This window comes from Ranitomeya variabilis, chromosome 2 (genome assembly GCF_051348905.1).
Source record: "Ranitomeya variabilis isolate aRanVar5 chromosome 2, aRanVar5.hap1, whole genome shotgun sequence".
NCBI classification, from domain to species: Eukaryota; Metazoa; Chordata; class Amphibia; order Anura; family Dendrobatidae; genus Ranitomeya; species Ranitomeya variabilis.
In genome coordinates this window covers 842,205,560-842,229,080 of record NC_135233.1, presented here as the reverse complement: position 1 = coordinate 842,229,080, position 23,521 = coordinate 842,205,560, and the positions used below count along the sequence as shown (strand labels likewise).

Sequence of the window (23,521 nt, the reverse complement as noted above, 5' to 3'; positions counted from 1 at the left end):
ATGGAAACAAACACAAGCAGCCAGATGGAGGATTACTGGAAACCGATGTATGCAGCAGAAACTCAGAGCTGAGAAGCAGGATCTCCACACAGGTTCACAGGAGCAGGTGCAGGTGCAAAGCCAGGGAGTCATCAGGAGCTGGATGCAAGGCAGAATATTCTAGCACAGACTAAAGCCTGGGGTGGAGTTTTATAGCAGGAAGACACAGTGCACATGAGACCAAAGACGCCATCTTGGAAAAGGGCAGTAATGCACAAAAGGTAATCAAAATGTTCAGAGTCCTGACATTACTCCCTCCTTAGAAGCGGCCTCAGGACGATTCTGGACCTGGTTTCTCAGGGAATCTTTGATGAAAACGAGAGATCTTCTGTTGGACATTGATGTTTTCCACAGGTTCCCAAGAGTCTACCTCAGGGGGATATCCCTGCCATCTTATAAGATATTGGAGCCGATTCCTGCGAATCCTGGAATCAATAATTTCCTCCACCACAAATTGTTCTTGCCCATCAATCACCACAGGCTGCGGAGGTGGCACAACACATCCCTGGAAGGTATTAGGAGATACAGGTTTTAGTAAAGATACATGAAAAACTGGGTGTACTTTCATAGTCCTAGGCAGCTTCAGACGGCAGGCCACAGAGCTCACAATACCGTTGATCTTGAAAGGGCCAATTAATTTCTGCCCAAGTTTTTGTGAAGGAACTTCAGATTCTTAGTTGATAACCACACGGAATCTCCTACCTTGAACATGGGTGCAGGTTTATGGAATCTATCAGCCAATCTCTTATAACGTTCTTGAGCCGTGGTCAGGGATTCCTTCAGAACCTCCAGATTTTGCCTCATCTCAGTCAGCCTTTCCTCAACTGCTGGAACCGGAGAATTAATTGGAGACCTAGGTAAGATAGATGGATGATAACCCAGATTGGCAAAGAAAGGAGTGAACTTAGTGGAGGCGCTCTGACAATTGTTGTATGAAAATTTGGCTAACCGCAGTAATTCCAACCAATTATCTTGGAGATGGCTAACATAGCATCTTAGATATTGTTCCAACGTCTGGTTGGTACGCTCAGTCTGACCATTTGTCTGGGGATGGTAAGCGGAAGAGAGACAGACATTAATATTGAGTGCAGAGCAAAACCCCTTCCAGAATCTTGAAGTGAACTGTACTCCACAGTCAGAGATGATCTCATCCGGGACCCCATGCAGCTGGAAGACATTATGAATAACCAAGTTCACTGTATCCTTAGCTGAGGGGAGGCCAGTGCATGGAACAAAATGAGCGGCTTTAGTCAGGCAATCAACTACTACCATGATCGTATTCATGCCCCCCGATGTAGGCAGCGCCACAATAAAGTCATTTGATATAGACCACCAAGGTCAGGACGGAACAGGTAATGGTTGCAGGAGACCCGTAGGTGCCACACGAGGAGTTTTGTAACGAGCACATACATCGCAAGAGAGAATATAGTCCTTAGTATCCTTCAGGCAAGTTGGCCACCAGAAAAATCGGCTTAGGAACTCTTGTGTCTTCTGTACCCCCCTGTGACCAGCCAACTTGGAGTCATGTACCAACTTGAGGATCTGCAGACGGACGGCCTCAGGGACGTAGATACGTCGATCTCTGAACCACATGCCACCCTTAAAGACAAGATTAATATCAACAGGTGGGTTGGCCAGAAATACAGCACTATCATAAGCCTCCCTGCACTTCTTCCACAAGTCCTGATCGTGGATAACCCCGATGAAATTGGCATCAGATAGAATGGTCTTAGACGGGGCTCCAGGTACGGAATCCGCAGTATGGATTTGGGATAAAGCATCAGCCTTCCCATTACGAGAACCTGGACAGTACGAGATAACAAAGTTAAATTGATTTAAAAATAAATTCCAATGAGCCTGACGAGGAGAAGGACATCTAGCGGATCTGAGGAACTCTAAATTGCGATGGTCAGTAAGCACTACGATCTGTTGTGCAGCTCCTTGCAGATGATGCCTCCATTCCTTGAAAGCCGCAATAATAGCCAGCAATTCCTTGTCTCCCACATCGTAATTCTTCTCTGCTGAGGTTAGTTTATGGGAAAAGAAAGCACAAGGATGTAGCAGACCCTTCTCTCCAGTTCTTTGGGAGAGGAAAGCCCCCAAGGCATTATCAGAAGCGTCCACCTCCACAATGAAAGAAAGTGTTGGATCTGGGTGTATCAACAGCGGTGCTGAGGTGAAACAGATCGTAAGCCGATCAAAAGGTTCTTGAGCCTGTGATGACCACTTAAAGGGCTTTTCCTTCTTTGTCAAGGAAGTAATGGGACGGACAATATCAGAAAAATTTCCAATGAAGCGTCTGTAGACATTTGCAAAACCAATAAAACATTGGATCTCCTTAACGTTCTTGGGTACCGGCCAGTCAAGGATAGCCTGAATCTTACCAGATTCCATGTTCAGCCCCTGGGGAGAGATGACATAACCTAAGAACTGTATCTCAGAATGATGGAACTCACATTTCTCTGGCTTGATATACAGATGGTTCTCTTTCAGACGTCTTAAAACAGCTTTGACATGTTCTTCATATTCCTGTAGAGAGTCAGAAAAGATTAGAATGTCGTCCAAATAGATCACCACAAACTGGTCCAACTAATCTCTGAAAATGTCATTAGCAAGGTGTTGAAACATTGCAGGGGCATTACAAAGCCCGAAGGGCATCACAAGATATTCAAAGTGTCCATACCGGCATCGGAATGCTGTCTTACATTCATCCTCTGGACGAATACGCACCAAATTATAAGCCCCACGAAGATCCAGTTTAGAGAACACCTTAGCATGGCGGACTATTTCCAGTAATTCGTGAATCAGACGCAAAGGGTAACGATTCCGTACGGTTACCTTATTGAGCTCTCGATAGTCCACACAGGGTCTCAGGGACCCATCTGTTGTGAATTCTGCTCTTGGGTTCCCTCCGGTGGTTGTTGGTGGTAGCGCAGTTGTCTCTGGGTTGTAATCCAGGGCAGGTGTTTCTGCTTATTGCAGCTCTACTAGGTATTTAGGTGTGCAGGATCCATTAGTCCTTGCCAGTTGTCCATTGTTCTTGGAGGGTTTACATCTCTGTCTGGTTCCTTCTGCTCTGCTGCCAATTCAGCCAAGATAAGTGTCTGGTTTATTTTCCTGCAGCACACATTCAGTGTGCTTTACAATTCAGAACAATTCATTGTTTTTTCTTGTCCAGCTTAGACTTGTTTGGATTTTTCCAGTCATGCTGGATTCTCTGGAGATGCAGATATACATTCTATGTCTTTAGTTAGATGTGGAATTTTTGTATTTTCTGCTGTGGATATTTTTAGGGTTTTAATACTGACCGCTTAGTACTCTGTCCTATCCTTTACTATTTAGCTAGAAGTGCCTCTTTTGCTAAATCCTGTTTTCAGCCTGTGTGTGTCTTTTCACTAATATTCACAGTCAATATTTGTGGGGGGCTGCCTATCCTTTGGGGTTTCTGCTCTGAGGCAAGATAGAATTCCCATTTCCATCTATAGGGTTATTTAGTCCTCCGGCTGTGTCGAGGTATCTAGGATGTGTTAGGTACACCCCACAGCTACTTCTAGTTGCGGTGTCAGTTTAGGGTTGCGGTCAGTACAGGTTCCACCTTCTCCAGAGAATGTCTCATGCGGCTCCAAGGCCACCGGATCATAACAGTACAACTGGCCTACAATGAGTTAAATGCATCTCAGAAGAAGGGAAGAAGGGTGTTGAGCCTTTTTTTTTTCTGTAGTCTGCTTTGTCTCTCCTTCCCTCTTTTCCTCTGGGTGGCTGTGGAGTCTTGTGCTAGCATGGATGTTCAGGGATTAGCTTCTCGTGTAGACCAGCTTGCTGCTAGGGTACAGGGTATTTCGGATTATATTGTTCAGACTCCGGTTTTAGAGCCTAGGATTCCTACTCCTGATTTGTTTTTTGGGGACAGGTCCAAATTTTTGAGTTTTAAAAACAACTGTAAACTGTTTTTTGCTCTGAAACCTCGTTCCTCTGGTGATCCCATTCAGCAGGTTAAAATTGTCATCTCCCAGCTGCTTGGCGATCCTCAGGATTGGGCATTTTCCCTGGAATCTGGGAATCCGGCCTTGCTTAATGTAGACGCCTTTTTTCAGGCTCTAGGATTATTATATGATGAACCAAATTCTGTGGATCAAGCGGAGAAGACCTTGTTGGCCCTGTCTCAGGGTCAAGAGGCGGCAGAATTGTATTGTCAGAAATTTAGAAAATGGTCTGTGCTGACTAAATGGAATGATGATGCTTTGGTGGCAATTTTCAGAAAGGGTCTTTCTGAATCTGTTAAAGATGTTATGGTGGGGTTTCCCACGCCTGTCGGTCTGAGTGATTCTATGTCTCTGGCCATTCAGATTGATCAGCGCTTGCGTGAGCGCAGAGCTGTGCGCGCTGTGGCGTTGTCCTCAGAGCAGATGCCTGAGCCTATGCAGTGTGATAGGATTCTGTCTAGAACGGAAAAACAAGGATTCAGACGTCAGAATAGGTTGTGTTTTTATTGTGGCGATGCTTCTCATGTCATTTCAGTCTGCCCTAAGCGTACCAAGAGGATCGCTAGTTCAGTTACCATCAGTACTGTACAACCTAAATTTCTGTTATCTGTGTCCTTGATCTGCTCATTGTCATCATTTTCTGTCATGGCGTTTGTGGATTCAGGCGCCACTTTGAACTTAATGGACTTTGAATTTGCCAGGCGTTGTGGTTTCCCCTTGCAGTCTTTGCAGAATCCTATTCCTTTAAGGGGCATTGATGCTACACCTTTGGCTAAAAATAAACCCCAGTTTTGGACACAGGTGACCATGTGCATGGCGCCAGCCCATCAGGAAGATTGTCGTTTTCTGGTGTTGCATAATTTGCATGATGCTATTGTGCTGGGTTTTCCATGGTTGCAGGTACATAATCCTGTGTTTGATTGGAAGTCTACGTCTGTAACTAGTTGGGGTTGTCAGGGGGTTCATAATGACGTTCCTTTGAAGTCAATCTCCTCTTCCTCCTCTTCTGAAATTCCAGAGTTTTTGTCTGATTTTCAGGATGTATTCGATGAGCCCAAGTCAAGTTCCCTTCCACCGCATAGGGACTGTGATTGTGCTATTGATTTGATTCCAGGCTGTGTGTTTCCTAAGGGCCGACTTTTCAACCTGTCTGTGCCTGAACATACCGCCATGCGGAGTTATGTTAAGGAGTCTTTGGAGAAAGGGCATATTCGGCCATCTTCTTCACCGTTGGGAGTGGGATTTCTTTTTGTTGCTAAGAAGGATGGCTCCTTGAGACCCTGTATTGATTATCGCCTCTTGAATAAGATCACGGTCAAGTTTCAATACCCTTTACCTTTGCTTTCTGATTTGTTTGCTAGGATTAAAGGGGCTAGTTGGTTTACTAAGATTGACCTTCGGGGGGCATATAATCTTGTTCATATTAAGCAGGGTGATGAATGGAAAACTGCGTTTAATACGCCCGAAGGCCATTTTGAATACCTTGTGATGCCATTCGGGCTCTCTAATGCTCCATCTGTTTTTCAGTCCTTCATGCACGACATCTTCTGGACTTATCTTGATAAATTCATGATTGTATATTTGGATGACATTTTAATTTTTTCCGATGATTGGGAGTCTCGTGTGGAACAGGTCAGGATGGTATTTCAGATCCTTCGTGATAATGCTTTGTTTGTGAAGGGGTCTAAGTGTCTCTTTGGAGTGCCGAAGGTTTCTTTTTTGGGTTTCATTTTTTCTCCCTCATCTATTGAGATGGATCCGGTTAAGGTTCAGGCCATTCATGATTGGATTCAGCCCACATCCGTGAAGAGCCTTCAGAAATTTTTGGGCTTTGCTAATTGTTATCGCCGTTTCATTGCCAACTTCTCCAGTGTGGTTAAACCCTTGACCGATTTGACGAAGAAAGGCGCTGATGTGACGGATTGGTCCTCTGTGTCTGTCTCTGCCTTTCAGGAGCTTAAACGCCGATTTACTTCTGCCCCGGTGTTGCGTCAACCGGATGTTTCTCTTCCATTTCAGGTTGAGGTCGACGATTCTGAGATTGGGGCAGGGGCCGTTTTGTCTCAGAGGAATTCTGATGGTTCCTTGATGAAACCGTGTGCCTTCTTTTCCCGTAAGTTTTCGCCTGCTGAACGCAATTATGATGTCGGCAATTGGGAGTTGTTGGCTATGAAGTGGGCGTTTGAGGAATGGCGACATTGGCTTGAGGGAGCTAAGCACCGTATTGTGGTCTTGACCGATCATAAAAATCTGATTTACCTCGAGTCTGCCAAGCGGCTGAATCTTAGACAGGCTCGATGGTCCCTTTTTTTCCCGTTTTGATTTCATGGTCTCGTATCTTCCGGGTTCTAAGAATATTAAGGCTGATGCCCTCTCTAGGAGTTTTTTGCCTGATTCTCCTGAGGTCCTTGAACCGGTCGGCATTCTGAAAGAAGGGGTGGTCCATTCTGCCATTTCCCCTGATTTACGATGGGTTCTTCAGGAATTTCAGGCTGACAAACCTGACCGCTGTCCAGTGGGGAAACTGTTTGTTCCTGATAGATGGACTAGTAGAGTGATTTCTGAGGTTCATTGTTCTGTGTTGGCTGGCCATCCTGGTATTTTTGGTACCAGAGATTTGGTTGGTAGGTCCTTTTGGTGGCCTTCTTTGTCGCGAGATGTGCGTTCTTTTGTGCAGTCCTGTGGGACTTGTGCGCGGGCTAAGCCTTGTTGTTCCCGTGCTAGTGGGTTGCTTTTGCCTTTGCCGGTCCCTGAGAGGCCCTGGATGCATATTTCTATTGATTTTATTTCAGATCTTCCGGTTTCCCAGAGGATGTCGGTTGCCTTTGCCGGTCCCTGAGAGGCCCTGGACGCACATTTCCATGGATTTTATTTCGGATCTTCCTGTTTCCCAGAAGATGTCTGTTATCTGGGTGGTTTGTGACCGGTTCTCTAAAATGGTCCATTTGGTGCCAATGTAAGGAGGTTGCTTTCCCTGCTCCTTGCCTGGAACCAGTTAGCCAGACAGCTGGGTTGTTGGGGGGAAGACTTTCTGCCCTGGACAGAGGGGACAGGTTGACTGCTGGGAAAAGAGAGGGGAGTGGTCAGAAAAGTGCGGGAGAGAGAGCGCGCCAGAGAGGGGACAGCGTGCCAGAGAGAAAGCAGGCTGCAGCGCCGCGCTCCCCATGACAGAGTGCTCCCCGTGAGGGCACTGAAGCTGAGATACCCACCAGAGTGACGGCTGGATGTGAGGGTGTAGATTTGGAAGCCTCCAGAATCAGACAGTGACTGTGCAGCCCTGGTGACCGCAGTGACAAGCAAAGAATCCCTGGTGACCGCAGTGACAAGCAAAGAATCCCTGAGTGTGATAAGTAACTACCCAGAGTGTGTGTGACAGCGTTAATACAGGGAGACTGTCAGCCTGGTGCATAGAGGCTCTTGCAGAAGCAACGAGACTGTGCCATTTCCTGGTTTCACTTTCACTTTGCGAAGAACAGATTGCAGAGAGACTTAACCCCGGACCTTCCAGGAGACACAGAAGAGACTTCAGGATCCCAAGCCCTGCTGGTGACTGTATCCACATTGGGAAAAGGACCCTCCAGTCAGGACCTCCCTGGGCTGATAAGTTACAAGAACACTCGTTAACCCTTTGATTCCGCTTAACTGTTTACTGTTTTACTTGACTATTAATCCCGTTTACTCCCTGCGAGGAGAATTTTACCCCTGTTAATAAATCCCCTTCAACAGTTGGTCTGTCTGTTCCGTGGTGACATACGCAACCCTGCACTCTATTACACTTTTGCCTAGATTGCCTTCCTCTTCTGATTTGGTTCCGTTGTTTTTTCAGCATGTGGTTCGTTTGCATGGTATTCCGGAGAATATTGTGTCCGACAGAGGTTCCCAGTTTGTTTCTAGATTTTGGCGGGCCTTTTGTGCTAGGCTGGGTGTTATGAACAGGTGGTTTAGGAGCAACATGGGACGTGCTCTGTAGGAGGTGGTACTTGTACTGACCGCAGTTCCTGAGCTTAACACAACACTAGAAGTAGCCGTGGGATGTTCCTGTCACTCCCTAGACACCTCGTCACAGCCGGAGGACTAACTACCCCTAAAGATAGAAACAGGAAAGCTATCTTGCCTCAGAGAAAATCCCCAAAAAATAGGCAGCCCCTCACAAATATTGACTGTGAGTGGAGAGGGAAATGACATATGCAGAATGAAACCAGGATGTAGCAAAGGAGGCCAGTCTAGCTAGATAGATAGAACAGGACAGAATACTGTGCGGTCAGTATTAAAACTAGAAAAATCCACCACAGAGTTTACAAAAATCTCCACACCTGACTAAAGGTGTGGAGGGTAAATCTGCTTCCCAGAGCTTCCAGCTTAACTGAATAAATCCATACTGACAAGCTGGACAAGAAAAAACATAGAAAGTGCAGAACGATTAAGTCCACAACAAGTGAACTGCAAAAGAACAAGCAAGGACTTATCTTTGCTGAACTGGTCAGAATATCAGGGAAATCCAAGCAGAGATGTGAATCCAAGCAGGAACCATTGACAACTGGCACAGGCTGAAGGATAGAACCAGGTTAAATAGCCGAGCCAGAAAGACAATCAGTGGAAGCAGCTGCTGACTGCTAAATCCAAGGAGCAGCAGTACCACTTAAAACCACCGGAGGGAGCCCAAGAGCAGAATTCACAAACGTGCCACTTACAACCACCGGAGGGAGCCCAAGAGCGGAATTCACAACAGCTGGGCATTGATTTGTCTTTTTCTTCCGCATTTCATCCTCAGACAAATGGCCAGACCGAGCGAACTAATCAGACTTTGGAAACTTATTTGAGATGCTTTGTGTCTGCTGATCAGGATGATTGGGTGGCTTTCTTGCCTTTGGCCGAGTTTGCCCTTAATAATTGGGCTAGTTCGGCTACCTTGGTTTTGCCCTTCTTTTGTAATTTTGGTATTCATCCTCGTTTTTCTTCAGGGCAAGTTGAGCCTTCTGACTGTACTGGTGTGGATTCTGTGGTTGACAGGTTGCAGCAGATTTGGGCTCATGTGGTGGACAATTTGGTGTTGTCTCAGGAGGAGGCTCAGCGTTTTGCTAACCGTCGTCGGTGTGTTGGTTCCCGGCTTCGGGTTGGGGATCTGGTCTGGTTGTCTTCCCGTCATGTTCCTATGAAGGTTTCTTCCCTGTTATGACCCCAATGGCGAGGGTCTCAGAGGAACGTGGAAGTCTGCAGAATACAAAAATCCAGCTCATAGGGCAGTGGTAACTGGGTTGACCATATATCTACTCCTAACGCCAACACTAGAAGTAGCCGGGGATCATTCCTACGTTGATTCTAGATGACACGCGCCAGCCGGAGAATCTAGCTACCCCTAGTAGAGGAAAACAAAGACCTTTCTTGCCTCCAGAGAAGGGGACCCCAAAGCTGGATAGAAGCCCCCCACAAATAATGACGGTGAGGTAAGAGGAAATGACAAACACAGAAATGAACCAGGTTTAGCACAGAGAGGCCCGCTTACTGATAGCAGAATAAAGAAAGGTAACTTATATGGTCAACAAAAACCCTATCAAAATCCACACTGGAAATTCAAGAACCCCCGAACCGTCTAACGGTCCGGGGGGAGAACACCAGCCCCCTAGAGCTTCCAGCAAAGGTCAGGATATAGATTTGGAACAAGCTGGACAAAAATACAAAACCAAAACAAATAGCAAAAAGCAAAAGGCAGACTTAGCTGATATAACTGGAACCAGGATCAGTAGACAAGAGCACAGCAGACTAGCTCTGATAACTACGTTGCCAGGCATTGAACTGAAGGTCCAGGGAGCTTATATAGCAACACCCCTAACTAACGACCCAGGTGCGGATAAAAGGAATGACAGAAAAACCAGAGTCAAAAAACTAGTAACCACTAGAGGGAGCAAAAAGCAAATTCACAACAGTACCCCCCCCTTAATGAGGGGTCACCGAACCCTCACCACGACCACCAGGGCGATCAGGATGAGCGGCATGAAAGGCACGAACTAAATCGGCCGCATGAACATCAGAGGCGACCACCCAGGAATTATCCTCCTGACCATAGCCCTTCCACTTGACCAGGTACTGAAGCCTCCGCCTGGAGAGGCGAGAATCCAAGATCTTCTCCACCACGTACTCCAACTCGCCCTCAACCAACACCGGAGCAGGAGGCTCAGCAGAAGGAACTACAGGCACAATGTACCGCCGCAACAAGGACCTATGAAATACATTGTGAATAGCAAACGACACAGGAAGATCCAGACGAAAAGATACAGGATTAAGGATTTCCAATATCTTGTAAGGCCCAATAAAACGAGGTTTAAATTTGGGAGAGGAGACCTTCATAGGAACAAAGCGGGAAGAAAGCCACACCAAATCCCCAACGCGTAGTCGGGGACCCACACCGCGGCGGCGGTTGGCAAAGCGCTGAGCCTTCTCCTGTGACAACTTCAAGTTGTCCACCACATGATTCCAGATCTGCTGCAACCTATCCACCACAGAATCCACCCCAGGACAGTCAGAAGGCTCCACATGACCCGAAGAAAAGCGAGGATGGAAACCAGAGTTGCAGAAAAAAGGCGAAACCAAGGTGGCGGAACTAGCCCGATTATTAAGGGCAAACTCAGCCAACGGCAAGAATGTCACCCAATCGTCCTGATCAGCAGAGACAAAACACCTCAAATAAGCCTCCAAAGTCTGATTGGTTCGCTCCGTCTGTCCATTAGTCTGAGGATGGAAAGCAGACGAAAACGACAAATCAATGCCCATCCTACTACAAAAGGATCGCCAGAACCTGGAAACGAACTGGGATCCTCTGTCTGACACAATATTCTCAGGGATGCCGTGCAAACGAACCACGTTCTGGAAAAACACAGGAACCAGATCGGAAGAGGAAGGCAGCTTAGGCAAAGGAACCAAATGGACCATCTTGGAGAAGCGATCACATATCACCCAGATAACGGACATGCCCTGAGATAGCGGAAGATCAGAAATGAAATCCATGGAGATATGTGTCCAAGGTCTCTTCGGGACAGGCAAGGGCAAGAGCAAACCGCTGGCACGAGAACAGCAAGGCTTAGCTCGAGCACAAGTCCCACAGGACTGCACAAATGACCGCACATCCCTTGACAAGGAAGGCCACCAAAAGGACCTGGCCACCAGATCTCTGGTGCCAAAAATTCCCGGGTGACCTGCCAACACCGAGGAATGAACCTCGGAAATGACTCTGCTGGTCCACTTATCCGGGACAAACAGTCTGTCAGGTGGACAAGACTCAGGCCTATCAGCCTGAAATCTCTGCAACACATGTCGCAGATCCGGAGAAATAGCTGACAAGATAACTCCATCTTTAAGAATACCAACAGGATCAGCGACTCCAGGAGCATCAGGCACAAAGCTCCTAGAAAGAGCATCGGCCTTCACATTCTTTGAACCTGGTAAATACGAGACAACAAAATCAAAGCGGGAGAAAAACAATGACCAGCGGGCCTGTCTCGGATTAAGGCGTTTAGCAGACTCGAGATACATCAGATTTTTGTGATCAGTCAAGACCACCACACGATGCTTAGCACCCTCGAGCCAATGACGCCACTCCTCAAATGCCCATTTCATGGCCAACAACTCCCGATTGCCCACATCATAATTTCGCTCGGCAGGCGAAAACTTCCTAGAGAAAAAGGCACAAGGTTTCATAACAGAGCAACCAGGGCCTCTCTGCGACAAAACGGCCCCTGCCCCAATCTCCGAAGCATCCACCTCAACCTGAAAGGGAAGTGAGACGTCAGGCTGGCACAAAACAGGCGCCGAAGTAAACCGGCGTTTCAACTCCTGGAAAGCCTCCACGGCAGCAGGAGCCCAGTTAGCTACATCGGAGCCCTTCTTGGTCATATCCGTCAAAGGTTTCACAATGCTAGAAAAATTAGCGATAAAACGACGGTAGAAGTTAGCGAAGCCCAAGAACTTCTGAAGACTCTTAACTGACGAGGGCTGAGTCCAATCAAGAATAGCTCGGACCTTGACTGGGTCCATCTCCACAGCAGAAGGGGAAAAAATGAACCCCAAAAAGGGAACCTTCTGTACACCAAAGAGACACTTTGAGCCCTTGACAAACAAAGAATTTTCACGCAAAATTTTAAAGACCAACCTGACCTGCTCCACATGCGAATCCCAATTATCAGAAAAAACCAAAATATCATCCAGATAAACAATCAAAAATTTATCCAGATACTTCCGGAAAATGTCATGCATAAAGGACTGAAAAACTGAAGGCGCATTGGAGAGCCCAAAAGGCATCACCAAGTACTCAAAATGACCTTCGGGCGTATTGAATGCGGTTTTCCATTCATCACCTTGCTTAATGCGCACAAGGTTGTACGCACCACGAAGGTCTATCTTGGTGAACCACTTGGCACCCTTAATCCGGGCAAACAAGTCAGACAACAGCGGTAAAGGATACTGAAATTTGACAGTGATCTTATTTAAAAGCCGATAATCAATACAAGGTCTCAAAGATCCGTCCTTTTTTGCCACAAAAAAGAATCCCGCACCAAGAGGGGAAGAAGACGGACGAATATGTCCTTTTTCCAGAGACTCCTTGATATATGAACGCATAGCGGTATGTTCAGGTACCGACAGATTAAACAGTCTTCCCTTAGGAAATTTACTGCCTGGGATCAAATCTATAGCACAGTCACAGTCCCTATGAGGAGGCAGTGCACTGGACTCAGACTCACTGAAGACATCCTGATAATCAGACAAATACTCCGGAACTTCCGAAGGCGTAGAAGAAGCAATAGACACAGGCAGGGAATCCTCATGAATACCACGACAGCCCCAACTTGAGACTGACATAGCCTTCCAGTCCAGGACTGGATTATGGGTCTGTAACCATGGCAGCCCTAAAACGACCAAATCATGCATTTTATGTAAAACCAGGAAACGTATCACCTCGCGGTGTTCAGGAGTCATGCACATGGTAACCTGAGTCCAATACTGCGGTTTATTTGCTGCCAATGGTGTAGCATCAATACCCCTAAGAGGAATAGGATTTTCTAATGGTTCAAGAGTAAATCCACAGCGCTTAGCAAATGAGAGATCCATGAGACTCAGGGCAGCACCTGAATCTACAAACGCCATGACAGGATAAGATGACAGTGAGCAAATCAAAGTTACAGACAGAATAAATTTAGGTTGCAAATTACCAACGGTGACAGGACTAACAACCTTAGCTATACGTTTAGAGCATGCTGAGATAACATGTGTAGAATCACCACAGTAGTAGCACAAGCCATTCCGGCGTCTATGAATTTTCCGCTCATTTCTAGTCAGGATTCTATCACATTGCATTAAATCAGGTGTCTGTTCAGACAACACCATGAGGGAATTTGCGGTTTTTCTATCACATTGCACCGAATTAGGTGTCTGTTCAGACAACACCATGAGGGAATTTGCGGTTTTGCGCTCCCGCAACCGCCGGTCAATTTGAATAGCCAGTGCCATAGTATCATTCAGACCTGTGGGAATGGGAAAACCCACCATAACATTCTTAATGGCTTCAGAAAGGCCATTTCTAAAATTAGCGGCCAGTGCACACTCGTTCCAATGTGTCAGCACGGACCATTTCCGAAATTTTTGGCAATACACTTCAGCCTCGTCCTGCCCCTGAGACATAGACAGCAAGGCCTTTTCTGCCTGAATCTCAAGATTGGGTTCCTCATAAAGTAAACCGAGCGCCAGAAAAAACGCATCAAGATCAGCCAATGCCGGATCTCCTGGCGCCAGCGAAAAAGCCCAATCCTGAGGGTCGCCCCGTAAGAACGAAATAACAATTTTTACTTGCTGAGCAGAATCTCCTGATGAACAGGGTCTCAGGGACAAAAACAATTTACAATTATTCACGAAATTCCTAAACTTAAACCTGTCTCCGGAAAACAGTTCAGGAATCGGTATTTTAGGTTCTGACCTAGGATTTCTGATAACATAGTCTTGTATGCCCTGCACACGAGTAGCCAGCTGGTCCACACTTGTAATCAAGGTCTGGACATTCATGTCTGCAGCAAGCATAGCCACTCTGAGGTAAAGGGGAAGGAGAGAAAAAAAAAACCTCAAAATCTTCTTTCTTATAATCCCTCTTCTGCAATGCATTAAACATTTAATACGGGCCTGGCAAACTGTTATGACCCCAATGGCGAGGGTCTCAGAGGAACGTGGAAGTCTGCAGAATACAAAAATCCAGCTCATAGGGCAGTGGTAACTGGGTTGACCATATATCTACTCCTAACGCCAACACTAGAAGTAGCCGGGGATCATTCCTACGTTGATTCTAGATGACACGCGCCAGCCGGAGAATCTAGCTACCCCTAGTAGAGGAAAACAAAGACCTTTCTTGCCTCCAGAGAAGGGGACCCCAAAGCTGGATAGAAGCCCCCCACAAATAATGACGGTGAGGTAAGAGGAAATGACAAACACAGAAATGAACCAGGTTTAGCACAGAGAGGCCCGCTTACTGATAGCAGAATAAAGAAAGGTAACTTATATGGTCAACAAAAACCCTATCAAAATCCACACTGGAAATTCAAGAACCCCCGAACCGTCTAACGGTCCGGGGGGAGAACACCAGCCCCCTAGAGCTTCCAGCAAAGGTCAGGATATAGATTTGGAACAAGCTGGACAAAAATACAAAACCAAAACAAATAGCAAAAAGCAAAAGGCAGACTTAGCTGATATAACTGGAACCAGGATCAGTAGACAAGAGCACAGCAGACTAGCTCTGATAACTACGTTGCCAGGCATTGAACTGAAGGTCCAGGGAGCTTATATAGCAACACCCCTAACTAACGACCCAGGTGCGGATAAAAGGAATGACAGAAAAACCAGAGTCAAAAAACTAGTAACCACTAGAGGGAGCAAAAAGCAAATTCACAACACTTCCCCTAAGTTTAAGCCTCGGTTTATTGGTCCTTATAGGATTTCTGAGATTATTAATCCGGTGTCTTTTCGATTGGCCCTTCCGGCCTCTTTTGCTATCCATAATGTCTTCCATAGATCTTTATTGCGGAAATATGTGGTGCCCGTTGTTCCCTCTGTTGATCCTCCGGCCCCTGTGTTGGTTGATGGGGAGTTGGAGTATGTGGTTGAGAAGATTTTGGATTCTCGCTTTTCGAGGCGGAGGCTTCAGTACCTTGTCAAATGGAAGGGTTATGGCCAGGAGGATAATTCCTGGGTTTTTGCCTCTGATGTCCATGCTGCCGATTTGGTCCATGCCTTTCATCTGGCTCGTCCTGATCGGCCTGGGGGCTCTGGTGAGGGATCGGTGACCCCTCTTCAAGGGGGGGTACTGTTGTGAATTCTGCTCTTGGGTTCCCTCCGGTGGTTGTTGGTGGTAGCGCAGTTGTCTCTGGGTTGTAATCCAGGGCAGGTGTTTCTGCTTATTGCAGCTCTACTAGGTATTTAGGTGTGCAGGATCCATTAGTCCTTGCCAGTTGTCCATTGTTCTTGGAGGGTTTACATCTCTGTCTGGTTCCTTCTGCTCTGCTGCCAATTCAGCAAAGATAAGTGTCTGGTTTATTTTCCTGCAGCACACATGCAGTGTGCTGTACAATTCAGAACAATTCATTGTTTTTTCTTGTCCAGCTTAGACTTGTTTGGATTTTTCCAGTCATGCTGGATTCTCTGGAGATGCAGATATACATTCTATGTCTTTAGTTAGATGTGGAATTTTTGTATTTTCTGCTGTGGATATTTTTAGGGTTTTAATACTGACCGCTTAGTACTCTGTCCTATCCTTTACTGTTTAGCTAGAAGTGCCTCTTTTGCTAAATCCTGTTTTCAGCCCGTGTGTGTCTTTTCTCTAATATTCACAGTCAATATTTGTGGGGGGCTGCCTATCCTTTGGGGTTTCTGCTCTGAGGCAAGATAGAATTCCCATTTCCATCTATAGGGTTATTTAGTCCTCCGGCTGTGTCGAGATATCTAGGATGTGTTAGGTACACCCCACAGCTACTTCTAGTTGCGGTGTCAGTTTAGGGTTGCGGTCAGTACAGGTTCCACCTTCTCCAGAGAAAGTCTCATGCAGCTCCAAGGCCACCGGATCATAACACCCATCCTTCTTTACAAAAAATATAGGTGCCCCTGCTGGTGAAGAAGAAGGACATATGAAGCCTTTGGCCAGATTTTCATCAATATACTCCATTAAGGCTTGAAGCTCAGGTGCCGCCAAAGGATATATGTTACCAAAAGGAATAGCTGCCCCAGGAAGCAACTCAATGGGACAGTCATAATGCCTGTGTGGAAGAAGCTGATCTGCATTCTTTTTGTCACAGATGTCAGAGAACTCTTTATATGCTGAAGGTAAAGTAAATACCTGTACCGGTGGTTCCGTAGCTGTGGACTCGGGGACAGCTTCAGTTAATGCTGAGTTGCTCCTTGTTGGAAAGATAATCTCCTTGGTCTCCCAGTTGATAGTTGGATTCTGAGAATGCAGCCAAGGGATGCCTAAAATCACAGGAATAGAGAAGAAGAAATTAACAAGAAAGAGAGTTGCTCTTTATGATTAGGCTCCAACAAAATCTCAAGGGGTGCAGTCTCCTGACCCACAGGCCCGGAGATTAAAGGTGACCCATCCACTGTTTCCATGGTAATTGGAGAGGCTCTTTGATGAATTTCAATACCATGTTCCTTGGCAAATGCGATATCCATAAAATTGCCACCTGCACCAGAGTCAATCATAGCTGCACTGGAAATCCACTGTCCTGTACACAGGATCTTAATTGGAAGAGAACAGTGAGAGTTCTTTTCATTTAGCTCCTTGGCTAGTGAAGTCATAGAAAGTGAATGGAATATAGAGTTTAAAGGCAGGCTACATTCAGAGATGTCAGATTCATCATCATAGTTGTCATACTCCCCTACTGCTGCTAGCACCTTGCTAGGCTGCTTGGGACACTTGGGACAGTTGATTAGAAAGTGGTCAGACTGGCCGCAGTAGAAACATAGACTTTCTCGAAGGCGATGCTCCCGGCACTCATTACTCTCACCCCTCTGAACAGAATCAATTTGCATGGGCACCTCCTCTACCTCTCGAGATGTTTTACTTGCAGGCTCTTTGGAAGGAAGGGAAAAGTTAGAAATACGGTTACATGCAGCAAACTTCTCCTGCCTATGCTAAGTAAGGAGAATGTCAATACACACACAATGCTGTATAAATGTTTCTAGCTCTTGTGGTGATTCAGAGCGAGCTAATTCATCCTTTACAATGCTAGACAGACCCCTTTTAAATATAGGCAATTGTGCATAACTGTCCCAATTAGTATCTACCGCTAATCTCCTGAATTCAGTAGCATACTCAATAACAGAACGTTTAGCCTGGCGTAAAGACAATAAAGCAGATTCAGCGGTTGCACGGCGATTAGGGTCATCAAACATTAATGCCATAGCGGCCAAAAAATCGTCCAAATTATTTAACCGCGGGTCACGAGACTCAATCATCGGATTCGCCCAGGCGAGCGCTCGTGCGGTCAGCAGCATTATTACACACAATACTTTGGATCTATCATTAGGAAAACGGTCAGCATGCACATCAAAATATAGCATACATTGATTCACAAAGCCACGAAATTTGTTGCGATCACCATTAAATGTGAATGGGGGCAACTTAGGTGGGCTAGCTGGTGGAGGTTGCCCAGATGGTAAAGTCGCTTGTGCAGCCATTTGCGTGCTTATGTCCTGAAAAGCCCATCCATACTGGGACTCTATGCCAGCAAATTTGTTTTCCTGGGCTGCCATGCGGGTGCTTAAGTCCTGCAAAGTTTGCCCAAACACTTGTTGATTGTGTTCAAAGCTTCCAAACTTCTTTTGCAGACCTTCCACATCTTTCTGCAGTGATCTTATTATGGAGAACACCTTCTCTAGTCTGCTTTCTGCAGTCATTGTTCTAGCAGTCTCCTCTTTTGAGGCTAGAGTTTCCTGTAAAGATTATAAGGGATAACTCAGGAGACTCTTTGCATGGAACAAGACAACTACAGGACACAGTTTTATAAGTGGTAAAGTCTATATTATCACACGGTGATTCAAACAGGTGCAGAGAGAAACTCAAGTCCACAACACTTGGTGTAAATATTAAGCGCAGCTTAACAGTCTATAGGAAACTTCAAAGGAAAATGCAATCATGCAGAAAGTCTATGAAGCACAATTATTCTTGAGGAAACTTGACACGAATAAGTCCTTGGTAGTCCAAATACAGATAGATATGCTTATAAGGCAGTTCAAATAATATCTTAGCACAACCAGGGAGGCCTGGGTAAAAGTCTCAGGTTTAAGCAAAGCAGCAACAGCTTACATGTCCAGCAAATGCAGATGGAAACAAACACAAGCAGCCAGATGGAGGATTACTGGAAACCGATGTATGCAGCAGAAACTCAGAACTGAGTAGCAGGATCTCCACACAGGTTCACAGGAGCAGGTGCAGGTGCAAAGCCAGGGAGTCGTCAGGAGCTGGATGCAAGGCAGAATACTCTAGCACAGACTAAAGGCTGGGGTGGAGTTATATAGCAGGAAGAAACAGTGCACATGAGACCAAAGACGCCATCTTGGAAAAGGGCAGTAATGCACAAAAGGTAATCAAAATGTTCAGAGTCCTGACAGGTATTTACTCTGTGGGGGTATTTACTGTGTGTTTGTGTGTTTGGGGTATTTACTGTGTATGTGAGGGAGTATTTACTTTATGTGAGGGGGTATTTACTGTGTACAGGGAGTATTTACTGTGTGTGTGAGGGGGTATATACTGTGTGTGTTAGGGGGGTATTTACTGTGTGTGCGTGGGTATATACTGTGTGTGTGGGTATTTACTGTGTATGAGGGGGGTATTTACTGTGTGTGAGGGGGTATTTACTGGGTGGCGGAGATTTATTGTGACGGGGCTGAAGGAGATTTACTGTGATGGGGGTATGTAGTGTAATGGGGCTGGGTTAGATTTCAGGTACCGGGGGATGATTTGAAGGTAAGTTTGGGGAGCAAGGAAGGGACAGGTGCAGACCCAATATGGGGAGCGGGAGACATTTGAAGACACAATATGAGGAGGAAGGTATGAGATGGGAGCATGTACAGGGAAGGGTGCAGACACAGTATGAGGAGCGAGGTAAAAATGTATGAGGACACAGTATGGGGAGCGAGAGTGATGTATGGGGAGTTGGAGGAGGTAGTGTGGCAATTGAGAGGGTAAATGCATGAGGAGGGAGGGGGAAATGTGTGAGAAACTTTTGAGGGGAATAGTGTGAGGAGACAGTATGGGGAAAAAAGTGGGAGTAGGCACAGACTAGAGACTGAGTAGTGTGGGGGTGTAGCATGGGGCAACAGGGTAAGGGCACAGCCAAGAATCGACAGTATACCCAAGAGGGGGGAGTGTGATGAGGGGGGTACAGTTTAGGGAATGGAACCTATAGGGGGGACTCAGTGTGAGAGAACAGTGTGAAGAGGGGGCCCAGTATGGAAAGGAGATGGCAGTGTGGAGGGCATGTACCATAAGAGGGACAGTGTGGGGGTCATATTTTGTACAGGGAATATAGTGAGGGGCAATTATTTATTCAGGGGCTCAGCGTAGGGCAGATATTTTTATTAGGGAGAATTATAATGACGCTGCTTTGTTTAAGGGCATCATGTTGGGATGTGCTGCAGAAGACCGGAGAAGTCGGCAGTCTGCAGAGACAGGCTCTGGATGAGAAAACTCATGGAGTCTGGACAAGAAGAAAGAACGACCCCAGAGATGACATCATCTATCAAGTGCATGGATGGAAATGTTTTTTGTGATACTAAGGCTGCTTTCACACTAGCATCGGCCCGACGTGCCGACACGCGTTGTGAAAATAATGTCCGACGTGCACAGCGGAAGCAGTCTTACGACGCTTCCGCTGCCCCATTGTAAGGTCCGGGGAGGAGGGGGCAGAGTTTCGGCAGCACATGCGCGGTCGAAAATGGCGGACTCGACGCACAGAAAAACGTTACATGTAACTTTTTTTGTGCTGACGGTCCGCCAAAACACGACGCAACCGTCGCAGGATTCTCTCATGCTGGCGATTTGCATACATGTGATCACGTGCTGACTAGACACTCACTCGAAGAAAATGAATTGAGCGAGGCCGGGCACGTCTAGTCGCAATGTGGCCAGAAGTATTCAAATCTCATACTTGTGCAAGGGAGACTTCAGTGCATGAGAATTCAAAAGCCTGCAGCCACTTATAGTGACTGCATACTTTCATCTTAAATCTCAACGCACCCTTTAGTTATAAAAATGATGACTTGCAGCCAATCTTAACAACATGAAATTTACTCACTAAAAGGATTGAGCTCTGCTTGCAGGTTCCAGCAGTCATCACCTGGCCTCTTCACTCATTGAGATTTTCGAACTTGCGCTTTTACGTGACAATGAGTGTGTCTTTTGCTTCTCTGTTTTTCAATGAACATTGAATTAGGGCGAGTAGGTTGTCGACACGTTGCTAAGTGTGCAAATTTCATATGTGCTGGGGGGGAGGCAAACTGACTTCTTGTCCCGGGTGCCAGAAAACCTAAATCCATCTCTGAGACCGCCCAATGGACTGAAAATCCAGGAAAGCTCAGATGTTTAATGATTAAAACACAGGTTATACTGACTCTATTCTTGTAAAATAATATTTCAATCTTCTCCACTCCTTGTGCTCTATAACATGGTGAATACAGATTGGACTGCGTTCTCATGGAGACATATTCCCTATAATGTATATTGTTACTTAATGTCTCAATGCCAGTACACGGTTACATTTGGTGAAAGATTGTGAAAGATTGGTTTTCAGTAGTGTACAAATGAACCAAAAAACACCATTCTAGTTTTCCATGAAATTCTCAAAGAAATACTTTCGTAGTTTGGGTCTCCTGGCTTTCATTAAAAAAAAATTACATTGGACATAGTACTGATCTCAAATATTTCAAAAACTATTTTTTTTATAATGGTACTAGGACATAGAACAATCAAAAAATAGGATTTCACTGGGTTGTGATTTCTTTCTAGGAATAATTTTCTCTAATGGGGAACATTGGAAACTGCAGCGGCGCCTTGGCCTAAAGATTTTGCGCAACCTGGGTTTGGGCAAGAAGGTTCTGGAGGGGAGAATTAAAGTACAGGCTCGTCAAATGGTGGAAGTCTTCCTTTCTCAGAAAGGTAATTCATTGGATTTTTTTAGCTTATGTAGAGACTTTACTAATGATTGTAAACCCATTCTTGACACGTGAAATGCATGTATGTCACATGTTGGATGGAAGAGTAAAAAGTGGGCTCAATTTGATCTCAACAATTTTCACCTAAGATTTCGCTGTCAATAGCAACCAAAACTTTAAAAAATGGATTTTTTTTTATTGGATTTCAAATTTTAAAAATTAATATACATGAAAACAAGACACGACACAAAGAGTAAAAGGAAGGGTGAATTCCCCTCTTTTAATAACCCCCAAACTCCCACCTCTTACTGCTGAGGGTACATAGATAATATAAAAACTGGTTGATGTTCAGAGTTCCAAATATAAAGTACAAAATACAAAGTACATTAAATGTGCAAAAAGAAAAAAAAAAAAAGAGCATGAACCGCACATCCCAAAATCATACGTTGATCTAAAGCCGCTAGGCAAAAATTTAAATACTGAACATGAGGTTTTCAGTTTAACATTCTGATCAGACTGTATGAAGCCCACTGCCCCTTCACGGCAAACCTCGTAGTGGGTCCTAACGCCCTAACGGAGCGGAGCCGTGCGGCGACCACCGCCGCAGCGGCCATGCACCAGCAGGGCGGACGGCCTGTTGCCCCACAGCACCCATGCTGCGAGACTGAGTCCCCAAGACTCCAGACCGCGCCGCCCCACCAGCACAAAGCCACAGCAACAATGGCCGCCACACAGCACCAGCACCAAAATGAAGGGAGCATTTCAACTCACCTTCCTCCAGCTCTTCAGTGAGAGCCAAAATGGGCTAGACCCCTTACTTTGCAGTCTCCTGCTAATTAAAATCACCTGAGCCAAATGGGAGGAGTGCTGGTCCAAAAAAAGAGACAAGTACATGCTATGTGCAAAAAGAAAAAAAAAAAAAAAAGAGCATGAACCGCACATCCCAAAATCATACGTTGATCTAAAGCCGCTAGGCAAAAATTTAAATACTGAACATGAGGTTTTCAGTTTAACATTCTGATCAGACTGTATGAAGCCCACTGCCCCTTCACGGCAAACCTCGTAGTGGGTCCTAACGCCCTAACGGAGCGGAGCCGTGCGGCGACCACCGCCGCAGCGGCCATGCACCAGCAGGGCGGACGGCCTGTTGCCCCACAGCACCCATGCTGCGAGACTGAGTCCCCAAGACTCCAGACCGCGCCGCCCCACCAGCACAAAGCCACAGCAACAATGGCCGCCACACAGCACCAGCACCAAAATGAAGGGAGCATTTCAACTCACCTTCCTCCAGCTCTTCAGTGAGAGCCAAAATGGGCTAGACCCCTTACTTTGCAGTCTCCTGCTAATTAAAATCACCTGAGCCAAATGGGAGGAGTGCTGGTCCAAAAAAAGAGACAAGTACATGCTATGTGCAAAAAGAAAAAAAAAAAAAAAGAGCATGAACCGCACATCCCAAAATCATACGTTGATCTAAAGCCGCTAGGCAAAAATTTAAATACTGAACATGAGGTTTTCAGTTTAACATTCTGATCAGACTGTATGAAGCCCACTGCCCCTTCACGGCAAACCTCGTAGTGGGTCCTAACGCCCTAACGGAGCGGAGCCGTGCGGCGACCACCGCCGCAGCGGCCATGCACCAGCAGGGCGGACGGCCTGTTGCCCCACAGCACCCATGCTGCGAGACTGAGTCCCCAAGACTCCAGACCGCGCCGCCCCACCAGCACAAAGCCACAGCAACAATGGCCGCCACACAGCACCAGCACCAAAATGAAGGGAGCATTTCAACTCACCTTCCTCCAGCTCTTCAGTGAGAGCCAAAATGGGCTAGACCCCTTACTTTGCAGTCTCCTGCTAATTAAAATCACCTGAGCCAAATGGGAGGAGTGCTGGTCCAAAAAAAGAGACAAGTACATGCTATGTGCAAAAAGAAAAAAAAAAAAGAGCATGAACCGCACATCCCAAAATCATACGTTGATCTAAAGCCGCTAGGCAAAAATTTAAATACTGAACATGAGGTTTTCAGTTTAACATTCTGATCAGACTGTATGAAGCCCACTGCCCCTTCACGGCAAACCTCGTAGTGGGTCCTAACGCCCTAACGGAGCGGAGCCGTGCGGCGACCACCGCCGCAGCGGCCATGCACCAGCAGGGCGGACGGCCTGTTGCCCCACAGCACCCATGCTGCGAGACTGAGTCCCCAAGACTCCAGACCGCGCCGCCCCACCAGCACAAAGCCACAGCAACAATGGCCGCCACACAGCACCAGCACCAAAATGAAGGGAGCATTTCAACTCACCTTCCTCCAGCTCTTCAGTGAGAGC

At 46.3% G+C, this 23,521-nt stretch overlaps 1 protein-coding gene across 1 annotated transcript in view; it reads left to right on the top strand.

The window, feature by feature from the left end:
- LOC143803966 (cytochrome P450 2K1-like) overlaps nt 1–23,521 on the top strand; it is a 271,585-nt gene that overhangs the window by 194,869 nt on the left and 53,195 nt on the right. Inside the window, exon 5 of the mRNA XM_077281717.1 lies at nt 21,055–21,204. Coding sequence (XP_077137832.1) covers nt 21,055–21,204 — 150 coding nt within the window. The remainder of the gene's footprint in view (nt 1–21,054; nt 21,205–23,521) is intronic.